Raw genomic sequence first — 20953 nt, forward strand, 5'->3', positions numbered from 1 at the left:
CCACCCTTGACCCGCGCAGGCTGGACAATGAGAGGGGTGATCTCGTCAATCTCAAATACGAAGCGCTCCTTGAAGAAATCGGTCAGGCTGTCGGGGTTGACAAAGGACGATTTTCCAGTGATGATGAGCACACGAGAGGCGGCCCCAACCATGGGCTGTTCACCGTACTTGACACGGTTATGAGTGACTCGAACGGAGTATCCAGAGACTTCAAGGCCCTGGGTCAAAGACTTGGAAAGGAGCAGCTGCGCAGGACGAGGAGTGAAGAAGACAACCTTTGCAGCGGCGGTGTCATGTCGATCGTAGTCAGGCTCGTTGACAACAGTGCACCAAATGCGGCCGACGTTGCGAATCTGGGCAAGGAGCTGGTTGTGAGTAACGTCCGGAGGCAGGTTGGTCAGCCAGAGAGCACAGTTCTGCTCGGGAGACAGGTCCATGGCACTCGCGTTGCGCATAGTATGCTCGCCCTTGTAGTTGTCGGAGAATATGTTGACCTCGGGTTCCTCTCGCCCGTTCGCACTGCCGACGACTGTGCGGTTGTGGTTGATGGCAGCCATGGGTCTGAAACCTCGAGGAGTAGGAGACTGACGAAGAGTAGGACTGTCCGGCTGGGGGTGCGCAGGCACGGGGGCGTTGCTGCACGAAAAGGGTTGTTGAGCATGGTACGAGCTCAGATAGCTTGGAAGCTTGAAGGAGCGAACTTCCTGGTCAGGCGAAAGAGCGGCTTGACGGGGTGCAGACGTAGGAGCTTGGTGTTCGCCGAGGTTGAGCTGGTTCAAGTGGCCCTTGAGACCCTCCCAGATGGCAGGAGAAGGAGCGAGGCTTCCTGCGAAACTATCTCTAATAGGTGAAGCATGGTCGACGGGAGGAATAGCAGGCTGGCGAACTGGATTGGCAGGTACAGGTGGGTGAGTAAGCATGTGGTTCACAGTCTGAAGTTGAGCTTGAGCTTGGGCCAGACCATCAGCGCTTGGCTTGATGCTGAAGTTGTTTGAGCTACTTCGAGGGTTGAATGTGCTTCCAGCAGTACCATTGCGCTGGTAAAAGAACAAGTGGTGACCTTGTTCCAAAGGAGGAGGCGTATGCTGAGTAGTAGCAGCAGAAACGTAGCTCAAAGGCACAGCTGGGATCTGATCCTGGCAGGCGCCGTTCGATTCGTTGAAAAGCTTGGAGTAGTCCATCGTCTTGTTGGATCGTGGGTTGGTGTGAGTACCCATCTCAGTAAAGGGGGTGTTCTGCTGAGTAGGAGAAGGGGTAATGTCGGACTCAGCAGGGCTGCTGGAACTCTTGTGAGAGTCGGGAGTAGAAGGCAATACCATCTTGAACAGAGAAGTGTCAAGATGAGAAAAAGAATAAAAAAGAACAGCAACGGTCTGATGGGTTGTAGTAAACAATAGCGCACAGTACTCAAGTGTAGGTAAGAGTGGTGTGATGAATGGAAAGATGAGATACCAAGAGGATCAAAATTCGAAGGTGAAAAATTGAGAGCAATTTATAGTCGTAGTTCTTGAAGTGAAGATGCGAATGAATTGTCTCTTCTATTATCCCAAGTGAATGTCCCTGTGGAGATGAGGAGGGGAAATCAGATGAACAATGCAGCGTCGTTTTCTATCCTTTCATTTATTGATGATTCCAGAAACCGATGATGTGCCTGAAGCGGGTAAACGAAGAAACAGCAATAACGAATGACTGCAAGTAATTTTTTCGAAAGAAATGAAGAAAAAAAAGCTGGAGTATTATGCTTCTTCTTTCTTCTTCAAAGGGAACCAGAATTTGTCTTCACCGCAAACATGTATAGAGAGTGATGTTGAAGCTAGCTGGGAGCGAAGCGGTCGGTTTGTCCCCGTCGGGTAGCTGCGCTGAAGGCGTGGAAATGTAGCACTATGCTGTCAGACTGTGAATACAAAGTGCGGTCAGATTTGGAGGGAAGTTGTATCGGTGAAGATTAAGAGAGTTCTTTGTTGAGGAGGAAGATTTTGCGACGGTTTTGTGTTTGGGAGATTGGATCTGTGGTTGCTAGGGAGAGTGCTGAAGATCAAGGTGAAGATGGTGGCAGCTGGCAAGCAGTGGCAGGCACTTTTTATTTAGATAGAAACTAAATCTCTCCAAAAACGAACTTAGTGTCAGCCTGGGCCATTTCTTTAATATTTTAGGCAGTCAAATACGCAAAGGCTAGGTATCTATCACGGCATCTTGCAGTGAAGCATCGCTTTATACTTCTAGAAGCAATATGTAAAACAAATATACGCAAGTAAGCTTCACGCCTTCCATGGAACCTACCTAGCAAGCTTTTGCAGTTAAGTATGTGCTCTATAACTTTAATCTGTGAGTCAACGGTTGTCCTCTGCCCACACCTTTGTATGGGCATACGCAGATGAGCAATACAAGCCAACAGGATGCATCATCACTTCACGATATCATGCACATATCGGTATCTGCAAGCACTATGGGACACTCTCTGGCACGTCCCGTGACTTACCAGCATCATCGACTTGGTTGTACAACCGTCAATGCTCGTGGTCCTTTGCTTTGGGAATAAAGGCCATTCTCAATCACCGCCGGCAGGCTGCACGACCGCATACTTCCCTCATATTGGATTGTTTCCGAACATGCATGTCTTTGAGATAGAGAATGGCTCTGTTTGCCTGTCAGACATTCCACGTTGTTGGTAGTCTGGACGTGCACTCACGGTATCTGCTCAATGAGAAATGGGGAAACTTCAATATGCATTTTCCCTTGTACGGCCCAGTTCCTTTGTTGCCTGGCTGAATGGATACGCAACTTCCCCATGCTAAGATCTCCGAACTGTGGTGTTTGTGACATCAAAGACTCACTTGACTAACATTCCATAGTAAGGCATCAGGACCTCGGCGGATGGGTTTCTTTTGGAGTCCTCTGTCCGGTCGTGTCACTAGCGGAAAGGCCCGACTTACCAAAAGGATTGTTCATCTCAACGTCGAAATAGATCAAAGAGGCCATTCGCAAAACATTTTACTTATCTAATCGTATTGATGATCTATTTATTCATGCTTGCAAAAAGAATGATCCACATTTGTTCATGGGCAAAAGAAAAAACATGCGGTTTATGTGGATCGAACACATGACCTTCAGATATCGTAATGATTGAAGTTTGACTTCAGTCTGACGCTCTCCCAACTGAGCTAAACCCGCTTGTTGAAGTCATGGCATAATAATTCGTATCATGTCGACACTGCGCCAGTCGTCGCCAACGACGAGAGACTGATGCTGAGCCTGTGTCAAGTATCATCACCTCTGCAGTATCATTACAGCATCAGCACACCCCGTCAATACATTAGTTTCCAAGAAACATATGACAGGTGAAAATATATTTGCTCAAAAGCACATATTAACGAACATATTTATTCGCTATGCATAATACAAACGCTACAATTCATGACGCCTAACAGTCCCATCCCATTCCATATTGATCTTTGCGAATTCCGTAGTCTATCATTTACAACGAAACAACAAAGAACCTGCCCAGTAATCAGGTACTACCTGACAATTTCTTGCTCTTTGCATTAAAACATCCATCATAAGCTCAACCTCTGGATCGTAGTCCTCTCCGGACACCAGTTTGTGCCGCCCTGCCTGTCTTGGTCACCTTAGTAGGAGCAGGAGCAGCTGTTGTCTTCGCCGCGGCTCCTCGTCCACGCTTGGCTGTGGGTGTTTCCGCATTCTTGGTGCTTGGAAGCTCGCCCTTTCTAGACTTTCCCTTTGTAGGTCGTCCACGAGCTTTGGGCTTTTCGGCTTCAGCTTCAGCTTCAGCAGCTGGCTCTGCCTTCTTCTTTGCAGGGCCTCCACCTCGCTTGGCGGGCTTAGGCACTTCCTCAACGGAAGCGGCCTCAGCAGCCTTTGAACGTGCAGACTTGCCGCGCTTGGGTGCTGATTCCTCGACAGCTTCTTTGGTAGCTTTGGCCGGTCGTCCGGGTTTCTTAGCAGAAGTAGCCCTGGCTGACTTGTAGGAGCAGGCTCCTCAGCTTTGCGTGTTGTGCGTCGCTTCTTAGTCGCAGGTTCAGGTGACTCAGCCTCTGGTTCTGGTTCGGGCGCAGATCGCTTCCTACGACCACGCTTGGTGGTGGTCTCGGCTGGTACATTCTCGACAGCCTTCGCAGCAGCAGCACCCCGTCCTCGCTTCTTTGGTGCCACAGGTTCGGAAATGGTGTCTTCGGTCTTTGAGGCGGTCTTGGCTGCTCCACGCTTCTTAGATGTAGCAGGCTCAGCTACCAACTCTCCTGTAGCCTCCGAAGCAGCAGCCCGACCACGTCGTTTGGGAGCAGTCGCGTGCTGTTCTTCTAGAGCAGACTTGGCTGCACGGCCACGTCTCTTAGGTGCTGGTTCCTCAGCGAGGGTCTCTTCTGTGGCGACTGGACGGCCACGCTTTCGAGTCTTGGGCTCAGAGGCGGGTTCTTCAGTTGCTGGTGCTTCTATCTTGGCAGCTGGATGGCCACGTCGTTTAGGTGCTTCAACAGGTGCTTCTTCCTTGGGCTCCGCGGCAGCACGACGTCCCCTTTTTGTGGCTGTCTGAGTTTCAGTCTTGGGGGCAGGAGAGGAAGCAGCATTCTTTGGTGGTCGGCCACGCTTGGCGGGGGAGGGAACAGCGCGTGGCTTTACAGCACGAGTAGTCTTAGCAGGAGTATCTTCAGCGGCGTTGGAAGCTTGGCTTGTACGACCAGCGCGCTTGGGTACCTCAACTTCAGGCTCAGCTTCTTCCGTCGGCTTGGGATTTTTGGGCGGTCGACCACGTGGCTTAGGGGTCGACGCGGGTGTTGCGGCTGCCTGCAGTCCGATAACTGTCTTGGGAGTACGAGCGGTGGCAGGCCTTCGAGGGGTGACGGCAGCCTTGCTAGCACTAGCTACTCTGCGGCCTCTAGCAGACAAAGGTTTCGATGCGCTCGGAACAGCAATTGGAGTGGCCTCAGACTTTCTCGGTCGGCCTCTCTTAGTAGTGCTTGGGGGCGGGGCTGGGGTAGCTACAGCGTCACTCTTTCGCGGTCGTCCTCGCTTCTTGGGAGTTTCATCGACAGTAGTGCTAGCTGGCATAGACTTGCGGGCGCGTTTTGCGACCGAAGTAGGTTTAACTGCAGGAGATGCCGGCGCAGACGCGATATTGCGACGCTCACGAGCAGACTTGGTGACAGATGTCGTAGTCTTGTCGGCAAGGCTTTGTTTGCGAGGTCGACCTCGCTTGGCGGAAGATGCAGGCACATCTTCTTCCTCGTTATCGGATACTTCGGTGAATGATGCTTTCTCTGTATTTGACATCTTCTTGAGCTCAACGACAAGGGATGGTGTTGACACTCCTATCTCAGTCTGCTGCTCAGGCTGTGACGACACAGCTCGGCCAGTCTGGACGTCATCTTGTTCGGAAGTCGCGACTGCCGGTGCTGACATGCGCTTCATCAATCCTCTTCCTACAGAAAGTAGGGCGGATCTGAGTTTGCCAGGTGCTGCCGCCGGGGCTGAACTGGGTTCCGGTGAGTTCGACTGCTCTTGCAAGGGAGTCTTCTGGCCATCAACAAATTTCTCGGCATCGCTCAGCAGGTCCATGTGAGCATCGGTGGGTGTTTCTTCGACGCGATCAGCGCCTGTAGTGACTTCATTGTCGCGCTCGTTCTGTGAGGGTGTTCCCTCTGGTTGTTTCTCTGATGACTGAATAATGGTTTCGCTGTGCTCGTAAGCCTCGACTCGCGACCCCTCGGCAGCTGGCGTGTCGATATCACTTTCAACCCGTACGATTTCCTCTGTGGTATCCTGCTGAACGACAGTCTCCTCGCCGGCTGGCTGTTCCGGCGGTGACAGCGGGGCGCGCTGGGGAGAAAAGGCTTCCTGCGCTTCGGCAGGTCTTTCAGTGGAGACAGTTTCATGCGACGTAGGCTTTGTTGGTAGAGGGGAAGCATCAGGCAAATCGAAATTGTCGCTGTTCAAGGTGTTGTCAAGGGTTGATGCATCGCGCTGCCAGGGCCAAGTAGGTGCAGGTCCGGGACTCGTTCCAACTGGAGGCGCGGTTGCGGCAGCGTTGTTGCGAGGGACATAGATCGGGTTAAAGAGAGGAGACGTCTCGGGACGATACGACTCGGCGAAAGAAACATCATCCTCTGGCATTGCATTGGGCACACCAGGAGATGAATTTGGCATCGCAACGCGCTGACCATGACCGAGCCAGTTGGAGGAAGAAGCAGAGCCAGAGGCTGAAGGGGCACTATGGCCAAAATTAAAGTCCATATTTAGAGGCGATTTACGGGTGAGATTGACATTGAACAATTTTGACAACGAGTTTCTAGGTAGGAAATTGAATTTATTGTTTACTCAATTTTCATGGTATGTGTGTTACAGGCTGGACAGAGCCCGCGTTGCGACGGGCGCGTCACGTCAATCACGTCGGTCACGTTTTTAGAGAGGTTCGTGCGATTATAGTTTGTATCCATTTCTGGTTAGCCTATGACATAATTTATCTGTCCCCAGCTATCGGAACTGGTTGCGAGCACTTGCAGTTGATCTGGGGTTTGGCGCTTGGCATCTGAGCCTATGCTTGGCGGCCTTTTTAGACAATGTTTTGTTTGCAAGGTTACTAACGTCGATTCATCGTTAGCGTCAGAATCAAATCCTTATCTTGATATGGAATTTGAAAGTACCTGTACCTCTCTCTATACAATCATGGTCCTGTTTCAGAGAGTAAAGACGCGGGGTCACGGACAGATGGACAATCGCGATTTACGGTTACTACTCTAGACGAACCCTTACCTAAGAAAATGGTTAATTCATCCCATCAATGACTGCCGACCTCTGGATCCTTTGTCATGGTCCAACAACATGTGGATGGATGACTCGTAACTGGGACCTTCGGAACTGGCTGCACTGCCACTCGCTGCCAGAGTCTAACACCCGAATCAATCAATCCGCAGCGGCATCTGATCATGCAAGCCCAATCAGGAATCGCGAGGTCATCCCTCACCCTCCTAACTCATTTCAGGGTCTGTTTACCGCTACTCCACAGCCTAACAGCTTAAGCTTATGCTGTTACCCGTATGGAGTAGAGATTACAGTTGCTGCAATAGTTATCCCCTTTGCTGTTTTTCTTATCCCTGGATATTTGTCGGAACAGGCGCTTCGGTGTGCAGCGCTGTATTGTGATGTGCTGTGCTGGCTGCATCTGCATACACATCCACTCATCATCCACATCGCTCAAGGGCTTGCTTGCTTTGTTGTTGGGCTCTATTGTTGCCCTCCCTCTATTGACGCACCTGCAGATGTCTTCAATACCGTCATCGGATCCCGGCCTCTCGGCTTAGCGGTAATTGTTTAAGCACTGCCCGCCTGCTCTCCCCTTTCTGAAAAGAGTTGGTTTGCAACCTACTCACTCCTTCTTTTTCTCCGGCTAAAGAAAGGCACAGCAATTCATACCTTAGTATACAAACTTTATCCCCGGCTTGCAAACGGAACCCGCCCAAGACAAACATCCTTCTCCAGGGTTTCTTTCAGTCGTCTCCGGCGTCTGACGCCAAACAGACGAACCATGTGGCGCCCAAATCTCAATTTCGTCAAGTTGCATTGTGAGTGCCTATTATATCAGTAGACTGAAACTTGGTACTTGCAAGATGCAGTATAACTAACAACAGTGCTTCTCGGCGACACGCAGATATATACATTATTGTCATGGGTCTTTCTAGCTTCCTTTTTATATATCCCAACGGCAAGCTCAGCGCAATCGATGCTTATTTCCTGGGTGTCAGCGCCTCGACCGTTACCGGCTTAACTACGTGAGCCACTTTCTGCAACGCTCGTAATTATCCCGCAGGACTAACCAATCCAGTATCGATGTCCCGGTCCTCAGAACGTACCAGCAGTTGTACCTCTACTTCATTCCCCTTGTCTGCAATACTGTGGTTATTAATATCATCGTCGTCGTCGCTCGTTTGATCTGGTTCCGGAAATACCTTAAGAAAGCCGGTCAGTCCATCATCTTACCCATGCTTGACGAGACGTCACTGACTTTCTACTCAAGCTCCTGCCCTGTTGAGCCGACGCAGAGCCGCAGATCCGGATCCCAAGGAAGATCCTGAGATCGGTGCCGAGATTCCCGTTTCGGAGCAGCCTGGACACCGACCCAGCATTGCGCGTGCTGTCACAGACCGTGTTCCCAGAAACACTGCAGAGAAGGATGTGCTCCCCCAGATTGAGGCCCGCAGTCAAACACTCCCAGCTCCTGATCAAAATTCACAACGTTCTGTGGAAGATGGCACACCTCCCGTTAAGGACGACAAGGTGACCGAGCACGGGACAAAGATCACATTTGACCCCTCAACCGATCATCATCCTCGACATGAACACCAAGACGCTACTCTCTACATCCCTGGACCCCGCGCCCGTGATCAAGGTATGCGTCGTCGATCCTTGTCCGATCACTGCTGACATTTCTAGGACTGCCTTTTGTTGAGCTGAACAGCGGCCGTCCCTTTAGCAGAGATGCACGAGATGGTGCGGTGATATCATTACTCTGCATGTATATGTGCTGACCGCTCCTCCAGATGACACTATCGAGCCTATTTCTCGTACATATTCTAATTCCATCAGAACTCTTCGCCATCGACGCAGTGGTCTTAATCTGTCCCAAGTTCGTTCGGTAGAACGTGTCGCTACCGTTGCTTCGTCGCTGTTTGTTATCGGCAACACTGCTCAAGGTCCTAAGGAGCGTCCGTTAGCAAGAGCGCCGACACTTGCTGTAGGTGATTTCCCGAACTTGTCGCGTGAGGTGACAATTGGGCGGAATTCCATCTTTCACAACTTGACGTCAGAGGACCGAGAGGAACTTGGCGGTATTGAGTACAAAAGTCTAAAGTTACTCCTCAAGATCATCGTTGGTGAGTCTTGAAGTGCCCCATTTACAAGAATGTCACTAATGGATACAGGCTACTACGCTTTTCTCCAATTCCTGGGTGCTGTCTGCCTGATAGGATGGGTTAACCATGCTCCCAGCAAGTATGTTGACTATATTGCTAAATGTGGTCAGAACCGTTTCTGGTGGTAAGTTCCATATCTATTTGACGATACCAAGCTTGTCTCATCTCCTGTTCAGGGCCATCTTTTCCGCTCAAACTATGGTCGCCAACTTGGGTTTCACCTTGACCCCTGACTCAATGATCTCATTCAATGATGCCCCGGCTCCGCTGCTTATCATGAGTGCCCTCGCGCTTGCTGGACATACGTTCTACCCTATTCTACTGCGCTTTATCATCTGGTCTGCGTCGAGAGTCATTCCAAAACAGTCTTCACTGCAAGAGCCGTTACACTTTCTCCTGAACCATCCGCGTCGCTGCTATACCTTGCTCTTCCCTAGCGGACCGACCTGGGCATTGCTCGCCATTCTCACCCTCCTCAACGTCGCCGATGTCCTCTTCATTATTCTGCTTGATTTGGATAATCCGACTGTTACAGTTCTCCCGGGGTGGCAGAGATTTTGCGCCGCTGTATTCCAGGCCGTCAGTTCACGACACACCGGTACTGCCACTTTTAATTTGGCCAATGTCAACCCAGCAGTACAGTTAGCTTTGTTGGTCATGATGTACGTTTCGGTTTATCCTATCTCTATCGTGGTTCGATCTTCCAATACCTACGAAGAACGCTCCCTTGGAATCTACGAGGATGAGCAGCAACCGGATGAGGAAGATGGCGGTTCCTATTTTGTGACACATCTACGGAATCAGCTCAGTTTCGATCTGTGGTACATTTGTCTTGGACTTTTCTGCATCACCATCGCAGAGCATAAGAAGATCATGAATGGAAACGACATAGTGAGTACCATTCCAACTCCGACTTGGAGTACGTCGCTTACGAATAACAGGCATTCACAATGTGGCCCATTTTGTTCGAGGGTGTGTCGGCATAGTAAGTGCGATCCTCCCGAGCGATTTGCAGCGCTAACCGTCCCGTAGTTGTAATGTCGGCTTGAGTTTAGGATACCCAACGATTAGTGCGTCTTTTTGCACCGAATTTTCAACATTCAGTAAACTCGTCATTTGCGCCATGATGATTCGTGGGCGGCATCGCGGGCTCCCATACGCTTTGGATCGCGCCATTGTCCTACCGACCGAAAAGTCAATGGGTGACGAGACCACCTCTACACGCACGCGTTCGCGTTCACACGAATCTCACGAGCATCATGAGTAGAAGCATCGGTAGATACTTTTCAGTATACCCTACTATAAGGACGATGGATAGGTCCGTTGGACGATTGTTTTGCATTATGGTTTCATCATGTCTTTCTTTCATGCATGGCGAGGTCGCAATTGTGCTTAGAAGGCTCTCAGTGTCAGAACGGATAGAACTGGTTATTTACGATACATTCAGCAAACAGAAGACAAGAATCATGTTAACACGGCCCTACATATAGATGCTTTAGTCTTTTTATTAAGCTTCGAGATAGTGTTGGACACTTCATCACCAGCACATGCGTACAGATCTGGCTCTTAAAGTGTAAATTTGTTCAGGCTCATATACTTCCGAGTTTATCTTGGTAACATCAGCCATGCGTCAAGCTTAACTTTTTACTTGTATGAAAGAAGAAATTTCTTCAATTCTTCTTCCTCTCCAGTAACCTTCACTCATTAACCACCAGGACGCTTCCGACCTCCAATCACATCCTCCAACATGGGCTTTATCTCGACCCGATTGTGTTCAGGAGCACGCGCTGTGTCTCCAGCGTGTATGAACATCTATGAAGGAAAGCTATATGAGCTGCCGCATTATTTCACGACGGAGGCTAGGCAGCAATGCCACTGTGCATCCAGCCAGGGATGCTTTGAAGTCATCATTGCATATTTCGTGTACATTATACCCTTCTTGTCTCTCTTATGGGAAATGGCTAACTGGTTCTACAAAGGATTCTCTTTTTTTGTGGCATGTACTACGATACTTTTATACGAACCACAGCCTGGGCATTGCGTACGGCACTCGAAATGTTGATCAGACATCTGGAGCACCCACAGCATCCTGATCAAGATCTTGATGATCGTCCGTTGTTTATGGTCGTCTGATATCGCTAGCTTGGACAACCAGACAACCTAACAACTTATGGTACATGACGTACAAGTTTAGTCGAAGTAAGCAATCATTCGAGGACATGGATAGCTGGCAAATACACACCGCAGTCCATTTCCTATCCGGTCTTGCTGGCAAGCATCGCGATCCTTTGCGGAACTCAAACGCGCAAGCGATTTGGCTGTTATGGGGTCTGATAGGCGAGAAATAAAGGCTGTGCTTCGAAATCCACAAGGCCAAGATGTCAAAGCGTGGATCAAAGAAAGCAAGACCTTCGCGTTTAAGTTATACCTCGAGCTTCAACAATAAAACTCTTGGATAATTGCAACATTAGACATTTTTAAGCATTTAATACCCATTTTGGCTAGTCCAAAAATTCCCTTCCATTATTCTGACTATCCAACATGATATGATATTCACATGATGCTATACAGGAAGGTTGACAAGTCTACAGGCGGCAGAAAATCTGACAAAAAGTGCAAGTGATAGAATAAGACAGCCAGTTTACCGTAGTTTAAGCCACAGCATGTGTTTATTCTTTTTCTTGTACCCTAAGCTTTGACCCAAATATTTTGCGAGGCTAGAGGATACAACTCTGCCAGGGATGATGATCCTCCGGATTGAAATGAAACCTCAACAGCTGGGATCGACAGAATAACAGGGCTCAACTCATGTTATTGAAAAGGAAAATGCCCCCCCCCCCCCCCCCCCTTTGCTGGAGCTCGTTCTTTCGCTTGCCTGATTCTCTGAACTTCCTTCATCTTTGCGTCTGTGCTTGGTTGGGTGTCTGTCAGCTCTCTTCACTTACACCTCACGATCATCTGAACTGCGAATACGCAGCCATGTATTCACTTCCATGGCCTCTCATTTCGCTTCTCAGCTTGGTCACTTATGTCCAATGTGTGACTCTCTTTGTCTACCCCGGGAACTTGGCCGACGGTACCGATCAACTTGATCCGGCCAACAATCAACGATACGATATCGGGCAAAGTATCCCTGTCAAATGGAGAACCGACCTCACATCATTAAGCCTGGGAGTCTCTCAAATTCTTCCCAACGGATCAGAGATACAATACATGCTTGACTGTAGGTGCAACGTCTATGATGTGCTCGTGGAAATGTGCCTAATCGAGATATCTTAGACAATACAACCGATAGAAGCAGTTATTGGGTGGCAGACTTTACAGCTCGGAATGGATTCCAGAAAACTAACATGGACAGTCCCGATTGGGATATCGATGCTGTCTTCTGGTTCCAGCTATACAACGACACTGATGTCAAGGGAGAGGATCCAATCGCCATTACTCAAATGTTCAACGTCAGCACATCTGACAGCAGCTCTAACCGCGGGTCCGACACATTTGTCTATATAGATCGGGGGCTTTCCACAGGAGCTACTGCAGGAATCGCCGTCGGATCCGTTGCTGGTGCGCTATTGCTTGCTGGTCTCGGCTTCTTCCTCTGGAGACGATCACAAAGGGCCAAAGATGCTGCTGCGGTGAGTCAACAGGCCAGCGAAAGTCAGCTTCAGCCGCAACCGATCCCGCAGCAGCAGGGCGTATACGAGTACAATCACCAACGTTCCGCATCACCAGCAAGTATTGTGATAAAACCGGAGTTACCAAACGAATCAGCGAATATTCACGAAGCACCATGAAGAGACGGGTTTTCCTTGAAGCGACAGGGTTAGGTAGAGCAGACGAGACGCTCATAATATAAAGATGCAAAAAGCACGGTTTTCAATATGTCAAGTGAAGGAGACTCACCCATGGTTCTTTCCGTAACAGAACCCAAATGTATCAAGCTCCTGCCTGGTTGGCACCTTCTGTTTATGATGCCATTCCCACTGTTTAGGGACTGACTAATCCTGCCTCGAATGCCTTGGACAGCGATTGTTTTTACTCAATAGGTTCCCAGCATTGGTAGAGCCTCCATCAAACATCGACTCGCCCTCAACAACATTGTTTACCCAACACACCAACATCTCTAGCACAATACCATTCATTACCTTGTGCATTATGAAGTCGCGAAACGTCTTTCTTGGTCACCTATTTCTGCAGTCGGTACAAGCTGCAACGCTGAGGGCCCTCGATTCAAGCACTCCAACCATTAACTGGAACCAGTGCAACTTGGACATTGGCAACGAAATATGGAACAGACGTCAGAAAGCTTTCGACTGTGCCAAATTCTCAGTACCCCTCGATTACACCAACGAAGACAGCTCCCGACCCCTCGTGCTCGACTTGATAAAGGCGAATGCGACTAAACAGCCACGTAAAGGCAGTGTTTTCTACAATCCCGGTGGTCCAGGTTCTTCTGGTGTGTCTTCTGTTATAGACTCGCGTGGCCGGCTTGTAGATGTCCTCGGTGGACACTACGATGTCATCAGTTTTGACCCACGGTAAGAGATCATCTCAGGGGACAATTCGCAAAGTTACTTACCCCGACCAGTGGCTCTGGCCAGACATTGACTGCTACATGCGGCGGTTACTTCGACAGATCTCTTTCTACTTTGTCGCCTCAGCAAATACTCTACGAGGGTGATGAAAAAGTGAATGATGTTGACTGGAAACGGATCAAGTACGACGCCTGGCGGAATGCAGGTGAACTCGCCGATGCTTGTTACAAAGACCATGCAGATACTGGGCGCTTTTACGGCACGCCGTTTGTCGCCAGGGATATCGTCAAGATTGCTGACGCCCTCGGAGAAGGTAACCAGATCAACTACTGGGGATCCTCATACGGAACTGTCCTAGGCCAAGTTCTGGCGGCTATGTTTCCCAACCGTATCGGCCGCATGCTTCTCGATAGCAACCTTCTTGCAGATGAATACTTTACTGGTACCTGGAAGAGCGGCACCAAAGATGCTGGGAAAGCTATCCTGCACTTTTTCGACGAATGCATTGCAGCTGGACCCCAGTCCTGTTCTCTAGCGGCCAACTATTCTACAACAGCGAGTCTCCTCAAGGCTTACGACGAAGCACAGATGTTATATCGTTTCGATGACACTCTCAGCATGGCAGGGAGGTCGAACTCGAAAGCGATCCAGTTTGAATCACTCGTGTTTAATCACCTATACACTCCTTTACTTTACCCTTAGTTGGATGCAAGGATAAAAGGTGCTCTGGAAGGTAATGAGGCAGTTGCATTCTTCCCCTTTTCCTCCGATGACGATATAGATTCGAACGGTGCGTCTGCTTTATACATGATCGCATGTGGCGACGCGTCTTTCCGCCCCAATGCTCCTGACGATCTTTTCTCCATCTATCAGACAAATCTGGACCAGGGTCCTTTTGGCGATACGGCAGCGTTGGACAGGTTCCAATGTGCTCGATGGAAGTTCCAAGCGGCTGAACGAATCGATGCCAATAGCCTTCGTCGAATAAATACGAAGAACCCTGTTCTTATCGTCAATGGTATCTACGATCCTATTACTCCCTTAATCTCGGCTTGGGAGGTTTCTTCCAGGTTTCCAGGAAGTCGGGTCGTCGTTCACGAAGGTGTTGGAGTGAGTCTCCCGTCTTCACTTAAGTCATTGGCATACTGACTTCCGTAGCATTCATTTGTCTCTCATCCCTCCAACTGCACTGATGATATTGTGGCCAGATACTTCAACAGCGGATCGATGCCTGAGGTAGATACCACGTGCAAGCCCAATCTCCCTGCGTTCGAGTATATCAAGCTGCTGAGAGGTTATCGCCGAGACGACGACCTGGACTGAGGCCCGCAGTCATATCGGCGGTAATATGCGATGGAATTCAAGCGAGCAGCAGCTCATCATGGCTGTCTTTGTCTGCGCTCAACAACACACTAGAACGTGGCTCTCATACCATACCTTGGAGATACAATTACTTTACAGACTTATAACAATACATGTCTTACTTGCTCCCACGTACCAATAGCGAAGCGTTGTTCACGGGTCTGAAATTATGAAACGCAGTATTGTTTATTGGACTTGTCGGCGCATAGCAATGGATTAGCCGGGGGATTGGTATCAGATCTATCATATACTGTTCCAGTAAAAATAGCATGTATTTCGCAGCGAAATGGGTCTGAAGGGGTGACATGTGTTCTGCTCCGGCGACTTGGCCATTTCGTGGTAAAGGCTTAAGAGCCCAGGTTGGGTACAATTTATTATAACTTCTAATTCACTATGACTTAATATTCGTCTCAGACCGTCTTCAATTCCAGCGCGGATTTCACGGGCTGTACGAGGTATTCTCTTAGGATACCACCTCATGGTCTTCTTCTGACTTCTTAAATGCATCATGCAGGGGGATATCTGACAATGACACAATCTTTGTCTTCTTGACAAACTTCCAGATCAAGTATGCTGCAATAACGAGAGGAATGACCCTGTACATCAATATTAGTAACATATCGTCTCCATACCAAGTCGAACACGTACAAATACGAAGACACAAAGCCAACAGGGTCCCAGTTGCCCTTGGTAAAGACTCTGAATCCACCCGTGAACAATATGAGCAATGTCATAAATAATCCCACGCATGAAGAGTAGACTATCAACGTTAGCAAAGGCCATGCCGTAGTGTTGGGGTTACTTACAGGTCCAGGAGTTGTGCCAGGGTAGCCTTTCGATCGGGATACCTTGTTTTTTCATGGCGAGCCTCAATCGAATGTGATTCAACAAGATCGATGACCAGGAGACCAAAACTCCAGCCGCAGTCAAGTCAACCAACCACCAGAACACAGTCATGGCTCCGTTGGATAAGCTCATGAAGCTGAGGAACATGAAGCAGGTGAAGAAAAGGACACAAACATAGGGCACGCCCCACGAGTTAGTTCTGAGAAAGATCTGGGGCGCTTGGCGCTTGAGGGCCAGACCATACAAGACACGAGTGCCGGCTAGAAGACTCTGGTTTGAAGCGGACCACGCAGACGTGATGACAACAGCGTTGACCACTGACGGTATGGCGCGAATACCAGCTGCAGAAGCTGCTATAACGAATGGGCTTTGTCCCGCAGCTCCTGATTGATCGTTGAGTCTCTCGTCGTCACTGCGGACCAACATGCCGACGATGAGGATGGCCAGGATGTAAAAGACGAGGATTCGGATAAACACATTCTTGCATGCCTTGGGGATCGCTCGCTGCGGGTTTCGTGTCTCTGCAGCTGCCATGGCGATGGACTCTACTCCTGCAAAGGAGAAGACGGCGCTGGTCATAACAGACCAGTATCCAAGGAACTTGCCCCAGCTGCCAGTGGCGATGTACTCAACGAAAGGTCCAGGGTTCTTCCAGTACCTAAAGCCAATGCGCTCTGTTCCTGGGATACCGCCCAAGTTGATGACCAAGCCCAAGATGATGAGGAACACGACAAGCAGGATCTTGAGGAGGGCGAACCAGAACTCAACCTCTCCAAAGACGCGCACAAAACAGAGTCCCACAACTGTCGTCAGAACGATGAAGATGACGATCCATACTGATGGGTTGATATCGGTCCAGAACTCGAACAAGACACAAATAGCTGTGATCTCAGAAGGAATTGATAGGATATTGCCGTAAACTAAAACGATTCCGATCGCAAAGCCCCAAGCCGGATCAACCAAAAATTCAGCGTGTCGCACAAAGGCTCCTGTAACCGGTAACAGCGCAGCGACCTCTCCCAAGGCGAATTGCACGGCGCACACTATGAGGCCAACGGTCGCATAACCAAGCAGCGCACCCAAAGGACCGCCGGTTTGCACAGACTGGCCCAGACCGAGGAACAGACCTGTTCCAATGGCGCCGGCGATACCAAGCATAGACAAATGCCTTTCATGCAAGCCGCGCTGGAGATTCTCCTCTTCGGTGGCTGTAACGAGATCTCCATCGTGATTCCTCTGTAGCACCGCCGCTGTTTCAACATCACTAGTTGGGGCCGGCTTAACGCCAGCAAGAATGTCGGCGCTCATTCTGACGCCTCCGATCTTTGAGATTTCGATATGTCGCTAGTAAGTGAATTGGTATCGATCCTTTTCATCAGTGAAGGAGGAATCGATGAGCGCTGACGATCCAGAAAGCCTTTTCTCTTATCGACGCCATCTTAAGAGATAATGGTGCAATTTGGGTAACGATAATCAGACCGGGGTTCAGCCACGGATAGCGGCAGCATTTTTTTTCTTCTCTCTCTGTATTTTAAATCACTCGCGGATGTAGTTGCTCTTTTGATACATGGCGCGGTTGATGGAGTGGGTTTTGACTCCATTTAAAGGAATTTGCTAAAGTCTATTTTGTTCTAGAAGGCGGTGATAGCGGTCTCTTTATCGCGGGTTGTGGTTACCCTGTACCTTTGCGATGACATGAGGGTATCATGAGGTATGTCCAAAGGAGAGCTGTCGGTTTGTTCAAAGTAAAGTGACCTCAGGGTATCATAAAAACAGGCCGCCGGGAACATAAGAGATAAAACTATTAGGCCAGCTTATGTTACTTAGACTAAACTTCTTAGACTACTTATTTTGTACCCTAAGACTGGAGAGGTCAACGTTTCTGCTGCCCACTAGATAAGATATGTCTAGAGTGGGCTATCAGTTTGTTCAAAGTCCAGTGGGCAAATACACATAATAAAACTAACTGAGGAGTCCTTTTGGTGAAGTAATCTCAGTAAGAAACGCATGCTTAATAGAAAACTCGTGATACACCCAGGAGTTCAGTTAACAACAAACAGCATGGCGACAACAATGAGTTCGAGGTTTGTTGTCTTCATTGAATATGACATGACAGAGGAATATTCTAGGTCAAGTATGATCAAGAAGCAAATGATATGTCCCAGTAGTTGGTGGATTATGTCTATGTTACTCCTTTCCTTCTCCCATATATGCCATGGGGGTTGCATCTGCTCAACACCATCACACAACAAGCATGCGTCGTGCATATCCCACGATTAAAAGACAGAATGGACGTATGCGATACCGCCATATAGTTTGAGGTGGCACTGAAGTACTTGCTCGCTCATAGGATTGGTCAAACTTCAAGAATGAGGAAGTGCCCCCTATTGACTTGAAGACTCAGGAGAGGGAACCGGATCATTCATCAAAAGTCGTAAATAACAGCAAACAGCACTATTAAACACTAATAGAAACATATAGATAGTTTTTGTTTAGATACCTGGTCTATTGTATGTGTAACTGCAGAGATACGAGGATACGGTAGAAGTCTGCTAGATACAGATGGTGAAATGGCATAAACACTCAGCAATAGATAAACTTTTATGCTGCAAACTACTCAAATGAATGACTCGGGGCTTTCCAATCACTCCAAAATGTTCTGTGATATAAGTTTTGGTCCAGCAGACGTCTCCTTGGGTCACACTCAGCTGGCTGATCGTTGTCTCATCAAGAAGCGCAACATGTGTCTATACCAAAAGTTAACACTGAGTATCTCAGCACCAATATAACATCATTTATTGCTCTTCAGGTCTAATTATAAATACAACACCCTAGCCTCCTTGTTCTCAGAGGCCTTACGTAGACGTGGATGACTGAGTTTACATACACCCGTTACAATGACGATACGTGCAATGCGGAATGGCGGCTGGCTGTCGTCAACCAACCGTAGTTCAAATCATTAGCCCCAAGGAGGACACTGTAAATTCATCAATCTGACTCTCCTAGTTTAAAGTCAGATAACAACTGTGACATTCGTGCGCTTGAGTTATTGAGCTGCCTGAAGAGTAGCAATCGGGAACATACTTCCCTCGCCCTCACAGATGTCACCACCAAACTTTACTCCTGGGTGTAAGAGGCTCTGTTCGACGATGTTATCATCAAGGATGATCTTGGTATTGAGAATAGACAGTAATTTCCCATTCCATATCGTCATCTCCTTCAACATCATGCGATCCAGCCACCTACGACCACTTACACCATGACCAACCGCCACTCTCAGTAATAACACAGCATCACGAAGCCTCGTATCAAAAGGATTTATATGGGTTGTTTCAGTTGGAGTAAAAGAGTTCAGTGGCTCGAGTTCAGCCACTTCAGCCGCTGTCTACATGAGTTGCCGAAAGCTTCAACCACCACAAACTCTAAGATTCCCTGTATCCTCCAATCTCCTTTACCCCGAAGGCTGAAAGGCTGAAAGGCATTAAACAAAGCAAAAAGCATTTCTCTCGACTGAAACGACGGATATCGTAACCCGAACGCCATGTAACGCTGCAGCATTGAGAGTTTTACGACATGATAGAGTAGCTCACATGGTCCAAGCCTTTTAGTCAGTTTTTGTTTGTTTGCTGTCCAGCTCTTCTTTTTGCAAATCTCCTACGATAGCAGCATAGCCTCCAAAGTCAAATGTAATCATGCATTGACTATAATGACGATCCCTGACACTGGCTCTGGAAAACGACCTGGGCTTGACTCGTGGGTAATTGAAACGTGACACATCGACATTCGTCCCCCCGCCCTTTGGAGAAACTATCAGGCAAACAGAGTTTCGGTCCGTAAAGCGACGAAGCCTATTAACGTGGGTTATCATTGCAAGCAGGCTTGCTTATTCACTAGGCAGCCCAATAGCCCAACTACCCAACATGGAGTCTCACGGCAATTGCTATTGAGAGGCCACCATGAGGGCCGAGAACAGAATGACGGTCCACTCGCTTACCTGCTCATGAGTCGTAAACCGCACATTACAAAGCTGAAGCAAATGACAATGGCTGCCGATTGGAACACTAACAATTTTTTAGAGAGGCTGAGTTTGGATCCGTGCCTTGGGCTTGATTAAGCCTTGAAGGGGGAAGGGGGAAGCAGGGGCGTTTTTGATCAAGCCCAAGATTTATCTTGTAGCCACGATGATGCACGGGAGACGGGAAGGCAAGTAAGCAGGCAAGCGAGGTTAGCCTGGTAGACAGGACAGGTCCGTGGGCATCATGATGTTCGGGGCCATCCGAAGGGAGGCTGTAGCCACAGATCTACAGTTACGACGAACTTCGGACCGAGTATCATCAAGAGTCAAGGTATTCTAGATTGTTTCTTGGCGTTATAGGATCGTACTATCATAGATGCTTGTCCATTCATGTTGCTTTCCTCGTAATCCAAATCCTGGCTTACCGAGTTTAATGTGAGTTGATGTCTGTTGCTCAGGGGCTCAGGGCCCGGTTGGCTCGGGTTACGTTGGATCCTCCAACTACTGCAACTGCTGAGCCAAGTTTAAAGTGACACTGGTTGGTAAGCTATACTAGGCTAGCTAGCTAGGCACAAATAGAAAAAACTTGGCAAAGTTCAGCCCTGGCTCGTTTAATGTGATGTGATTGATACGATACACTTTGCCATGCACAAACTGCGTGCAGACCACGCTTCAGGACACATTCCAGTCGACTCTCTTTCTCCCCGAACCCGAACCCATCGCCTAAGTTTCTCGCTTCTCTATTAAAAACTCTCCGTCGCCTCACGGGCCCTTTCACTAATTTAGCTATACCGCAGTCTAGTAAACCATATGCCCACTTTCCGGACCATGATCGACAACTTGTTGATTGCTAGTGCGGTCCGTCAGTACGGTAGTCCTTTTTCTTCGCCTTTTTTCCCTATTCTTGCCTGCCAAGACGTAGGATGCCCTCGAATCCATCGAGGGACAGGACACCGAAATTGGACTCGTTTAGACTGAATTGTAAAAGTTTGTATCAAGCTAAGCGAAACCGAAAACCCTCGTGGCTTGATAGAGTCTCTTGGTGCCGTAACTTAGTATACGTACTTTGCTTTTTGCCCGCCCCCGGAAACAATCACTCGGGAATGCGATACGATGGGCTCAAGATTGCGCTTTCATGTCCATGGAAGCAGTTGCCGTTGTGTGTATCACATCATATCACATCCCTCTTGGCCTTTGTTTGACATGCAGGTAGCAAGTAGTTGGGAGATGAGGAATGGGGCACCAGGTGGCCCGTCCGTTATGACTCTATCCTG

General features: G+C 48.8%; 7 protein-coding genes and 1 non-coding gene across 8 annotated transcripts; 4 read left to right on the plus strand and 4 right to left on the minus strand.

Moving 5' to 3' along the window:
• Positions 1–51: 51 nt before the first annotated feature.
• FGSG_12322 (uncharacterized protein) lies at positions 52–1319 on the minus strand (the record flags this gene model as incomplete). Its single annotated transcript, XM_011323290.1, has 2 exons — positions 52–68; positions 134–1319. The coding sequence occupies 2 exons, from the start codon at positions 1317–1319 to the stop codon at positions 52–54; spliced, it is 1203 nt and encodes a 400-aa protein (XP_011321592.1).
• Positions 1320–3077: 1758 nt separating this feature from the next.
• FGSG_20570 lies at positions 3078–3171 on the minus strand. The gene has a single exon. It is a non-coding gene; the product is annotated as a tRNA-Phe (tRNA).
• A 450-nt stretch (positions 3172–3621) lies between these two features.
• Positions 3622–6126, minus strand: FGSG_12323 (uncharacterized protein; the record flags this gene model as incomplete). The annotated part of the gene is made up of 1 exon (XM_011323291.1): positions 3622–6126. The coding sequence occupies one exon, from the start codon at positions 6124–6126 to the stop codon at positions 3622–3624; it is 2505 nt and encodes an 834-aa protein (XP_011321593.1).
• A 1411-nt stretch (positions 6127–7537) lies between these two features.
• FGSG_04057 (uncharacterized protein) lies at positions 7538–10188 on the plus strand (the record flags this gene model as incomplete). Its single annotated transcript, XM_011323292.1, has 9 exons — positions 7538–7574; positions 7661–7781; positions 7820–7971; positions 8027–8398; positions 8550–8882; positions 8931–9045; positions 9077–9812; positions 9863–9906; positions 10026–10188. The coding sequence occupies 9 exons, from the start codon at positions 7538–7540 to the stop codon at positions 10186–10188; spliced, it is 2073 nt and encodes a 690-aa protein (XP_011321594.1).
• Positions 10189–10668: 480 nt separating this feature from the next.
• FGSG_12324 (uncharacterized protein) lies at positions 10669–11054 on the plus strand (the record flags this gene model as incomplete). Its single annotated transcript, XM_011323293.1, has 2 exons — positions 10669–10921; positions 10951–11054. The coding sequence occupies 2 exons, from the start codon at positions 10669–10671 to the stop codon at positions 11052–11054; spliced, it is 357 nt and encodes a 118-aa protein (XP_011321595.1).
• A 1217-nt stretch (positions 11055–12271) lies between these two features.
• Positions 12272–12715, plus strand: FGSG_12325 (uncharacterized protein; the record flags this gene model as incomplete). The annotated part of the gene is made up of 1 exon (XM_011323294.1): positions 12272–12715. The coding sequence occupies one exon, from the start codon at positions 12272–12274 to the stop codon at positions 12713–12715; it is 444 nt and encodes a 147-aa protein (XP_011321596.1).
• Positions 12716–13076: 361 nt separating this feature from the next.
• Positions 13077–14158, plus strand: FGSG_12326 (uncharacterized protein; the record flags this gene model as incomplete). Its single annotated transcript, XM_011323295.1, has 2 exons — positions 13077–13459; positions 13510–14158. 2 exons carry the CDS (start codon positions 13077–13079, stop codon positions 14156–14158), a joined length of 1032 nt encoding a protein of 343 aa, XP_011321597.1.
• Positions 14159–15281: 1123 nt separating this feature from the next.
• FGSG_04055 (uncharacterized protein) lies at positions 15282–16972 on the minus strand (the record flags this gene model as incomplete). Its single annotated transcript, XM_011323296.1, has 3 exons — positions 15282–15414; positions 15467–15578; positions 15625–16972. The coding sequence occupies 3 exons, from the start codon at positions 16970–16972 to the stop codon at positions 15282–15284; spliced, it is 1593 nt and encodes a 530-aa protein (XP_011321598.1).
• Between the last annotated feature and the right edge of the window lie 3981 nt (positions 16973–20953).

This window comes from Fusarium graminearum, chromosome 2 (assembly GCF_000240135.3).
Source record: "Fusarium graminearum PH-1 chromosome 2, whole genome shotgun sequence".
NCBI classification, from domain to species: domain Eukaryota; kingdom Fungi; phylum Ascomycota; class Sordariomycetes; order Hypocreales; family Nectriaceae; genus Fusarium; species Fusarium graminearum.